The following is a 10,607-nucleotide window of genomic DNA, read 5'->3' as shown; positions in this document are numbered from 1 at the left end:
GTGTCTTTTGTAGCCTTCTCTTAACTCCCAAACACATGAGCCTTCTCTAGGTTAGCAGTAGCTCGTGAAAGATGAGAATAAACTCCAGTGGAAAAGAACGAAAAACGCCTCCAACAAATGCCTAGACTAAGCATTCCACTAACTAGGCCCCCTCCAGGCACAGTAGTTCTTTCAATGCTTAACAGGACGTTTTAACAACCAGACGAGATGTTATATTGTTCTTACCACTTAAATAAACTTTGGCTCAAACAAAACCTCTGGTCGGACACTACAACACAGGGGAGGTCAGAAAGACCTCGCATCGTAATCACAAAGCGTGAGGTCCTGGCCACCACCCCTTCCAGAGAATCTTAAAACTGTGAACTCAGCAGGATTCAAAGCCACGAATTTGCAAGCACACAGCCATGAGAACCCTCCCCTGCTCAGCTTTGAAGAGGAGACACCGGGGCCTTAGTCCAAAGCATTCAAATCGGACCTACACTGCCCTCCCCTGACCCGCAAATTCCCACCGGAGAGCTAAAGGGTCGAGCACTGCAGGGGACCGCAGCAACTCTAACGTGCACAATACGCGCGGCGGAACTGGAAAGAGGAACCACCCGCCCACCTGGGCGTCTCTGATTGGCTGTCAGCTAAGCTCGGAACTCTGGGGCGTGCGACGTCACTTCCGCCGGCCCGCCATCTTGTTCCCAGGGGCCGTTGGCGGAAGAGATCGCGCTTCTTGGCCGCCGGTTCGCCTTCTGCCGGGAGTTCTCGCGGCCAGCGTCTCGGCGTCTGCTCTCGCCCCGGAGTCCCTTCGTGGGCGTCCTCGTCGCCCTCCCTCACCCGGCTCGGGCACAGCGGGGCGGCCCCCCTCTCCCGACGGCGTTCCATGGAGTAGGGTCCCGGGCCGTTGTCCCGAAGAGCGAGATCGAGCTTGGCCCCCTCCCCCTCCTCCCTCCCTCCTTCCTGCCGCCGCAACATGGCTAACAACAGCCCCGCGCTGACGGGCAACTCGCAGCCGCAGCACCAGGCGGCCGCGGCCGCGGCCCAGCAGCAGCAGCAGCAGCAGTGCGGCGGCGGCGTCACCAAGCCGGCGGTCTCGGGCAAGCAGGGCAATGTGCTGCCGCTGTGGGGCAACGAGAAGACCATGAACCTCAACCCCATGATCTTGACCAACATCCTGTCGTCGCCTTACTTCAAAGTGCAGCTCTACGAGCTCAAGACCTACCACGAGGTGGTGGACGAGATCTACTTTAAGGTACGAAGCGTCTGGGCCTGGGCAGGGGTGAGGTGCGGAGGCGGCCCCGGGGTCGGTAGGTCTGGGGGGCGCGGGGGGCCAGGAGGCGGCCAGGGAGGGGTCAGCCGGGGCCGTCCTCGTTTCCTTTTCAGAAGAGAGCCCGCCGCGGGGGGTCTCTCACCCCCGCCCCCCTGCCCACCCCTGGGAGGAGCAGAAAAAGAGTAACTAACGCCTCTCCAGTTCCCAGCTTTCAAATTAGTCCTTTTGATGTGGATCTACTCGGCGCCAACTTGGTGCTTCTCCCGCCCCCCCCCCCCCCCCCCGAGCCAGGGCGTGTATTGACTTCAGTGTTGGCCTCGTGTTGTTGGGATTCACTGTCCAGACAGGGAAATAAATGGTCAGTGCGGGTGGGTGGGGAGGGTTGAGGGTGGAGAGGTGCCAGGGCAAGAGGTGTACGGAAGGCCTGGAAGTTTTCCCAGCAGGAAGTCAGGAGCGAGTGGTCTCGACTCATCTCTGTGCGTTGGGCTTGCTCGAGCGATCTGGGCCCTGGGCTTCTGCGGCAGGGTCGGTGCTGGCTTGGCCGTGCTGGGGAGCTCACCTGGCGCCTCCTCACTGCACTCTTGTCTCAGTTCTTGTTTCGTTAGCAGGATTGACTCAGTCTTGCAGCGAGGCTCGGAGCAGCCCAGGGTCGCAGGTAGAGGTATGCACTATTAATCATGCTCAATCGCCATAAATGCATTTCCCTGGGTTAAATGAACGGCTAATTAGACTTCTTAGGCCATTGGTTTTGGTCTTGATCAACTAGATAGGTTTTCTCCATATACCTGCAATTAATGTAGTTTTAAAAAAAATATATCTTCCGGGCCTCCTAAGGTTATATTTTAAAGAATATTTATAATAATTGTCTTGACAGTCTTTAAATATTTTAGAGCATCTAATATAATCCGTTTTGTCTATATTGACTCTAAAAACACTTGACAGACTACATCAAGTCTTTTCTGTGACCTGACCATCTCTGTAGAGGTGTTAAAACTTAATCGTTTAAATTTCCTATTCGGTTGTTTTGTTCACTTTCTGTCCCAAATGATTAGGTTATTGAAGGACCTTTGTTTTTTTGAGGTCAGTTGCTTTTGATAGAAAATCATTTTGAGAATACATACAGTTCGACTGTAGAAATAAAAATACCCTGAAATTTTGATAACCTCTTACAAGGGTATTGTAATACCATCAACTAGTTTTTTAAAGGTAAGGCCATTTTCAGCGTGGACACAATATGATGAATATTCAGTTCTTAGCTTTATTTAGTGGTAAACTTCAAACAGTTGAAAATTGGGTTCCTGCTCTTTCTGTGGCAGGTTCTCTTTAGTATCAGGCAATGTTAATGTGAAATGTGAAGGAGGAAAAGCTTGTTTTCAATTTTCAGGTATTGTGTTTTGAAACAACTTAAGATTCTACTAGAAATTATTTAAATTTTATTATAAAACTAAAGCCCCAGATTTTCTGATCAATAAAATGACTGATTTTCTTGTCAGTCATTATTGAAACATGGAGGCAGTGTGTCTTGCATTGCATCCACTTCTTTGGCCAGTCGGTAAGGAATGGAAACACCTTATGCAGGAAGCTGGGGGAAGGAAATGAAACAGTAAAGCAGTGCAGGAGTCAGCTGAGCAAAAATAATGTAGTGCTTTACGTTTAAATGCATACTTTTCTGTCTGAAGCCACTGAAAAAGACTAAACTGGAATAACAATGGGTGAATGGAGATAGAGTTTTAGAACTACGTAGTGAAAGAACAGGATTTTATTTTGTTTTTAAGAAACAATGGATCTTTCCAAAAGACCTTGAGTTACATTTTTTGTAGAGCTAATATTCTTTCTTTGCTATGTTTTAGGTAACATAAGTGGTTTTTATAGGGTGCCCATCTAGCAGAGAGGATGCTGAATCTTTGGGTATTCTTGGTGTCATGGCTAATCACATCTGTTCAAGTTTTGACATGGTTTCTATGCTGAGGGGAAAATTGAATTGGTTCATATAACTTGGTTGAAAATAAATTATACACTGACCAACAGGAATGATCTCTGTAGGTGTGGTCTTTGTAATTTCATCTTTAATCAAGAATGAATATAATGCATGATCATGGTAAAAAAAATGAATCAAGTTCCATAATTTTTGCATCAGAAGTAACTTCTATTATTGTTTCAGCATACTTTCGTCAACTAATTTTTCATTTTAATGTAAAATTTTAAGTCATTATAAAATTGAACTATTAGGATAGTTTAAAGATTTTTTAAAATACTTAATCATTAATACTTTTTGCTTTAAGTGGGAATCTACATCCATTTTGAAATGAGAATTTTTATTTTTTTAATCAAGTCATAAAAAGCTATAAATTTAGTATATTATCAGATGTTTTTACAAGCATATGAGACTGGAAATGGCCTGGCTCCACGTGTACCAGCTTTCTACAAAGCCAATGAGATTGCTGCTCTCTAAAGCTGTTGAGGTTTTGTTAAACCTTGGAGCTTTATTGGTGCTCTTTAAATACCTAGGCAGTTTTTTAAAGCTGGATTACATACATAATGTGTGTAAACAAAATACACCTCGTGTCAAAATACCCAATTCCAAACTTTTGGAAGAGCTGTTGCATTACAGATTGGGTTGACTTGAATCATACTTGTAGAAAAGTTGAAGTGTGAATGTTTGTTGTGTTCCTCTTTTCTATTTTCAGGTCACACATGTTGAACCCTGGGAAAAAGGAAGCAGGAAGACAGCGGGCCAGACAGGGATGTGCGGAGGGGTAAGTAGAAGTACGTGCATTTTTTCCGTTTCTCTGTGTCTGATAGCTGAGTTCATATTAATGTCAGTTACATACTCAGATGACAGTCGGCAAATCTTCAAAGTTTGGTTATGTTGAGGCTTTTGTCCCTCCTAAATTCAAGTAGCCTGTGAATGGGGTTATTAAGTTATTTTTTATGCTCCATTCTGATTTGGATTATATCTTGTCAATAAGACTTATCAGGATTAATTAGTTGCTGTTAATTACATTAATTACTACCTTTTTCTTAACTCTTTCCCTTAAAGGTTCGAGGCGTTGGAACAGGAGGAATTGTTTCTACAGCTTTTTGCCTGTTATACAAATTATTTACTCTGAAGTTAACTCGCAAGCAAGTGATGGGTCTCATAACACACACAGACTCTCCGTATATTAGAGCCCTTGGATTTATGTATATAAGGTGAGTGTGCATTTATCTACATTTTTCATAAGTATGTCATTGTAATTCACATAGGCCTAATCCGTCCCTTTTAATTCTAGGTACACACAGCCCCCTACAGATCTGTGGGACTGGTTTGAATCCTTCCTTGATGACGAAGAGGTATGTCAGCAAGGGTAATAATTAGTTTCTTCTGATTATTCTTATGTTTTTAATGTCTTTTATTTACTGGAAGTTGGATGTCTTTTAGAATTGTCTATAATTACATTTATTTCACCCAAATGCTTTTGGAATTAATGTCATTTTACTAAGACTTGGTGGATTTTATTATATATCTTAGGTTAATTTTCTTAAGTTTTATTTCTTGATTTTTAAGTTTAAATGTTTTTTTGACAACTATTAAGAGTTTTAAAAATAATCTTTCTGATTATGTGTATGGTATTGATCTTGGTTTGTATAGTTGATAGTGACTTTTTAAGTTGGACCATGCTCAAAATTGATAAGATACGCACATAGAATATTAATTACAGCTTTTTGTCCTGGAACTTTTTAGTTCTTTACTCTCTAACTTCTTCCAAATCTTAATATTCCTGCTTGCGTAGAAATGCAGAATTGAAGAGCCGGGCGGGACCTAAGTAGGCTGAGAATTATGCTGACTTGTTCAAGGTGACCAAACTATTTCAGTTCTAGCTTTCTGACTCATACTGGACAAAGCTAGCAACCCTTTTAAAAAATTCCTTCAGATTTTGTTTTAATTATACATCTACTTGCCATTCAAGCTTAGTAAGATTGAGATTCTTTTATATGTTCAGAAAAGTTTCTTTGGGAAGCTTTATTTTTTTTCAATTTTTATTTGTTGATTTTAGAGAAGGGGGGAGAGAGAGACATCTATTTGTTGTTCCAGTTATTTATGCATTCGTTGTTTGATTCTTGTATGTGCCTGATGAGGGACTGAACCCGCAACCTTGGGATGTCGGGACAACAGATGTTTTATCCAACTGAGCTGCCCAGCCGGGGCCCTTTACCACTGTATTTTTAGGTTCAGAAAGTAAACTTTGTTATCTCTCCATAGTTGTTTTTATTTATTTATTTTAAATTGTCCCATGCTTTTAAGAGCCAGCTCTATATCAGGACGGCCTTCCTAAACCAAGAGGGAGATTGCTGTGTCCTGCCAGACTCTGCTTATATAAATAAGAAAAAATTTTGTCTGCATTTTTTGGGCTGCTTTTTTGTTTTTGTTTTTGTTTCTTTGGAGGTTTTAGCCTGTTAACTGAGCTGTTCAGTATCTCAGAAGCAGCAAAGTGTGTGATAGGTGGTAAGCCACAATCTTTACATTTCTCTTACTTTTTTAATGAGAGGAAAAAATAGTGACCTGTTGATCTGCCCATTCATGTATTCATTGGTTGACTCCTGCATATGCCCTGACTGGGGACCAAACCCAGAGCCCTGGCATACCGGGATGACACTCCAACCAAGCTACCTGGCCAAGACTAAATTTTTTTCCTTTTAAATGAGATTTTTTTTTAGGCTGAAGCACTTTTCCCTTTTATAGTTAAAAAGCATGCCACTTTTTATAATTGTATTGTATTAGGTTTGTTTCTGAATGCTTCTGTGTAATCTATTTTTTTATATTGACAAACCTGAGGATCTCTATTTAAGCTAACTTATTGTTTTCTTCTTTAGATATCTGCAGCGATTATATTTGGAAATACTGTTTATCTGAACACTTAAATGTGTGTGAGTGCAAGCAGTTTTACCTTTAGCTCTTGTTTTCCTGTTTAGATAACAAATCTCACTTTCCTTGTGTGCTTGCACTATAGGTTTGGGACTGACAATAGCTGACTAACATGTCCTGAGCTGTGAGAGGGCATAGCAAGAAGGCCTTCATGCGGTAATGACCCTTTTCAGAGACAATGGTCATCATGGATTATGCGTTTCCAATTATTTGTTCATTTATTTATTTTCTACATAACTCTAAATTAGAAACCTCACTGCTTCATGGCAGTTGGTTTGCTATTGCTTCCAGTTTTATTAGGGCTTCATTTGATATTAGAACTGTTAAAAGATAGTCTTTAGACAGGCATTGTCTGAAGTATGTAGCGAGGTCACAGTGCTAGGAATAATATGTGCAAACATTTTCACAGAAATGGATATGTACTTATAGGTGTGTGGAATGGAAATTAAGTTAGTTGTGCCACACAGTTGAGCAGTGGAAGGGGCTGTCCCATGTTCCTAACTGAGGGAGATTAGTCGTCCTTGTGCCCAGGAGGCTGCAGGGTTTGTCCGCACCTGCATGCACATTTAAGCCCAAGTATTTCTCTGTATCATTCATTACCTGATTAGAAAGGTACACAAATTGAAATTGTTCTCTTAGATTTTTTTTTTTATTTGAGATACCAAAGATGGTAATTTTTTTGTAGTATTGTAATTAGGTATTGAAATAATTCTGTTTGACGGCGAGGGTGTTGTTTGTGTGTTTGTAGGACCTAGATGTGAAGGCCGGTGGCGGCTGTGTGATGACCATTGGAGAGATGCTGCGCTCTTTTCTCACGAAACTGGAGTGGTTCTCCACCTTGTTTCCAAGAATTCCAGTTCCAGTCCAGAAGAATATCGATCAACAGATTAAAACCCGGCCTAGGAAAATCAAGAAAGATGGGAAGGAAGGCGTTGAGGAAATAGACAGACATGTTGAACGCAGGCGTTCAAGGTAATGAAACTCTTGAACTAAGCTTATTTTTAAAATATGCTTTATACAAAGGTCCTTGGAAATCAGTGACAAGTTCTATATATAGTAGTGTTCATTTTATAAGTTTGTCACATTTTCTGCTGAAAGGTCATTTTCTGCCTTTCATGGCGTTTTCAACAAAATTATACATCTGTAAATGTGAACAAGCACATTTTTTCGCATTAATAGTTCTTGACATATTTAGGTACACTGGGGATCTAGATAAATATCACTGACAAAAGTTAAGTTTTTTTTTTATAGTATGTTTAATTCATTCAGATTTTCTTCTTTTCTCCCCTTTTCTTAAATGTTAGGTCTCCAAGGAGATCGCTGAGTCCAAGGAGGTCCCCGAGAAGGTCAAGAAGTAGAAGCCATCATCGAGAGGGTCATGGCTGTTCTAGTTTTGACCGAGAATTAGAAAGAGAGAAAGAACGTCAGCGACTTGAGCGTGAAGCCAAAGAGAGAGAGAAAGACAGGCGGAGATCCCGGAGTATCGACCGGGTGTTGGAGCACAGGCACAGCAGGAGTAGGGAGAGGCACAGAAGCCGCAGTCGCAGTCGTGATAGGAAAGGGGACAGAAGGGACAGGGATCGGGAGAGAGAGAAAGAAAACGAGAGAGGCAGAAGGCGGGACCGTGACTATGACAAGGAAAGAGGTAGTGACCGAGAAAAGGAGAGGGAGCGGTCCAAGGAGCGGAGAAGCAGGGGCGAGGTGGAGGAAAAAAAACATAAAGAAGACAAGGAGGATCGACGGCACAGAGACGACAAAAAAGATGCCAAGAAAGAGAAGAAACACAGCAGAAGCAGGAGCAGAGAAAGGAAACATCGGAGCCGGAGCAGAAGTAGGAATGCGGGGAAACGGAGTCGGAGTCGGAGCAAAGAGAAACCCAGTAAGCATAAAAGTGAGAGCAAGGAGAAGTCCAACAAGCGAAGTCGGAGTGGCAGTCAGGGAAGAACTGACAGCGTGGAGAAATCGAGAAAGCGGGAACACAGCCCCAGCAAAGAGAAATCGAGAAAGCGGAGCCGAAGCAAAGAACGTTCCCACAAACGGGATCACACTGATGGTAAGGACCAGTGTGACAAACCTGATCGTCGGAGGAGCCAAAGTGTGGAGCCGGAGAGCCAAGAAAAACATAAAAGCAAAGACGAGACTGTGTGACAAATTATTGTGAAAGTGGATCACATTGAATCCTATAAATGTTTGATTAAATCTGCTTTTCTCCCCTCCCGAGTTGAGATTGTCGCAGTAGTACGCACTCTTCAAGCTCCCCGTAGGCTGCCTTCCGTTTCTCTTTTGTGTAGGGAAGTGCCTTTGTAATCCCATCCATTGCATTGATGTTCTCACCCAGCTGTTGAGTTCCATACATAATGCACCAGTTGTTCTTGCATTTTTGTTTCATTGTTTTTGAGATGTACAGTCTGTACATATGTCCTGAAAATGTTTTAATTTCTTTGGCATGGTTGCCATGTAGGTTAAATTTGTATAAGGCAATAAACTGCCGCCAATTCTATTTTTGTTCTGTAGGTGTGGGGTTATGGTTTGTGTACTGAAGTTAGCATGGCTGTGCTTTTCGTAATAGAATGCTAAAGACTTTCAGAATGGATCTTGGGTGTTTATTATAGGAGAATTATGTGCTTTCAATGTACACGAAGGCAGCAGTTGTAGGATTAACATTCTTGTCCACTGTATATTATCTCCGAAAGCTCTTGTTAATATGTTACGCTTAATATTCTCCACAGTTAACGTTAGAGAGGATCTGAGTAGTTTCTGATACAGAGATTTAAATTAGGCTGTGATTTGATCAAAGTCCTTTTAGCATTCTACCTCAAAGGGACACTGTTAGTATGCCTAAAATTTATTCACTTAGTTTTCTTTTTTATTTGAGAAAATACATGACATGTATTCTTTTTTTCCTTGAGTTTTTCAGGTTTTAAAGTACTATATTAAAGGAAAAATGTCTGAAGCCTAGCATTGTTGCAGCAACCCTGTACTGACATGAAATTGGGAGAGGGCGAGAAGATGAGTGAAATAGAGTCACGCCTCAAGCTTCCAAAGCATTTTTATAAATGGAAAGTACTTAAATTATAAAACAGCTTGATATAGTGTCCTTTTTTTAAAATTTAAAACTTTTTTATTGATAATGAAGATTGCTGTTTGAGTTTTTAAACAATCTAGAACAGAGAAGTATTAAAAGTAATGCTATGTTGCATTATTTAAGATTATTGGCAAATTATTTGATAGATTGTTCTTTATGACTTGTATTGATTACAGAGAAGGATCATGAGTGGAATAAACGCTGAATTAAATCCTTTATCCTGGGTGTTGGCTTTTCCCCTATGTGTTAATGTTCCTTTTTTTTTTTAGTGTATTTGTGGAAATTGGTAAAACGTTAGTAGAGCCACTTTATAGAGGGCTATTTCAGTGAGTTAAGCATGTAGACCAGAACTGGGCATGCGTTGATAGTAATCCTTACTAGAGATCGTACAGCAGTTCTGTTTGTCCGTGCTGTTGTGTTGGATTAGGTGACCACTCGTTCCTATAAAGGTGCTTTATCGAAGTACTTTGCACTTGGATTACTTATAATTGGGCTTACAGAAACTTTTATAAGATAACTCAGCTCTTAGAACAGAAACAAGCTCAGTGATTTTGTTCAGTCAGTGCCAGGATTGAGATGAGTGTCCTTAAATTGTATTGTTACAATTTATTTTATCTCACTGTTTATATTGGCCGTCTGATGGGCCACCAGCAGAAGTGTTAAATGGAGCAAATGAGTACATTTGAAGAGCCCTTCACAGGCGGGCTTAACATTTGTACCTATATAAGTCCAGAAAAATATTGAAGGACTTGCTCTATGAAAATGCTATGCTTTTTTTAAAAAGAAGATTCAGTTGTTTTAGATTGATATCAAGTAAATTAACACTAGATGTAAAAATTAGCAAATCTATATTCTTAAGTAATGGAAACAGTTGATGTATTTTACATGGAAAATATTTTTGGTATACCTAAATTAATGGTGCTACTCTTTTGAATATAGTTCCATCTGAAATGTTAATTTAACAGTGTACTTTAAAATGTGGGAAGAATGTATTTCAAATGGAGTTTAAAATTCTATCACAAGCTACACTTGATTTCCTATGACATTTAAAGTTAAGCCCTGGGCATAGCTCAGTTGGTTAGAGGGGCATGAAGCACAGAGGTTGCTGGTTTGATCCCTGGTCAGGACACATACAGGAACAGATCAATGTTCCCGTCTCTTCCTCTCTTGCTAAAATTTTTTAAAATTTTTTTTTAATTAAGTTTGCTTTTGAGGAACATTTTGATAGAACATGTGATAGTACTTGTTAATGTCATATTCAGGATTATTGCTTACAACATGAGAAAACGAGAAGTTTCTGATAGAGCTTAGTATAACTGGCAGCCACCATCCCATTTCTCTCAGCCTACTGAAATGGTTTC

At 40.9% G+C, this 10,607-nt stretch overlaps 1 protein-coding gene and 1 non-coding gene across 2 annotated transcripts; one reads left to right on the top strand and one right to left on the bottom strand.

The window, feature by feature from the left end:
* The first annotated feature begins 675 nt into the window (after window positions 1-675).
* On the top strand, window positions 676-9,462 carry PRPF38B (pre-mRNA processing factor 38B). Its single transcript, XM_066352432.1, has 6 exons — window positions 676-1,237; window positions 3,943-4,011; window positions 4,296-4,447; window positions 4,528-4,588; window positions 6,910-7,133; window positions 7,466-9,462. Exons 1-6 carry the CDS (start codon window positions 959-961, stop codon window positions 8,307-8,309), a joined length of 1,629 nt encoding a protein of 542 aa, XP_066208529.1. The 5' UTR covers window positions 676-958; the 3' UTR covers window positions 8,310-9,462.
* LOC136383668 (small Cajal body-specific RNA 11) lies at window positions 5,522-5,630 on the bottom strand. Its single transcript, XR_010747478.1, has one exon. It is a non-coding gene; the product is annotated as a small Cajal body-specific RNA 11 (non-coding RNA).
* Window positions 9,463-10,607: the final 1,145 nt, after the last annotated feature.

Source organism: Saccopteryx leptura, chromosome 11 (genome assembly GCF_036850995.1).
Source record: "Saccopteryx leptura isolate mSacLep1 chromosome 11, mSacLep1_pri_phased_curated, whole genome shotgun sequence".
Classification (NCBI taxonomy): domain Eukaryota; kingdom Metazoa; phylum Chordata; class Mammalia; order Chiroptera; family Emballonuridae; genus Saccopteryx; species Saccopteryx leptura.
This window is presented reverse-complemented; position numbering and strand designations above follow the sequence as displayed.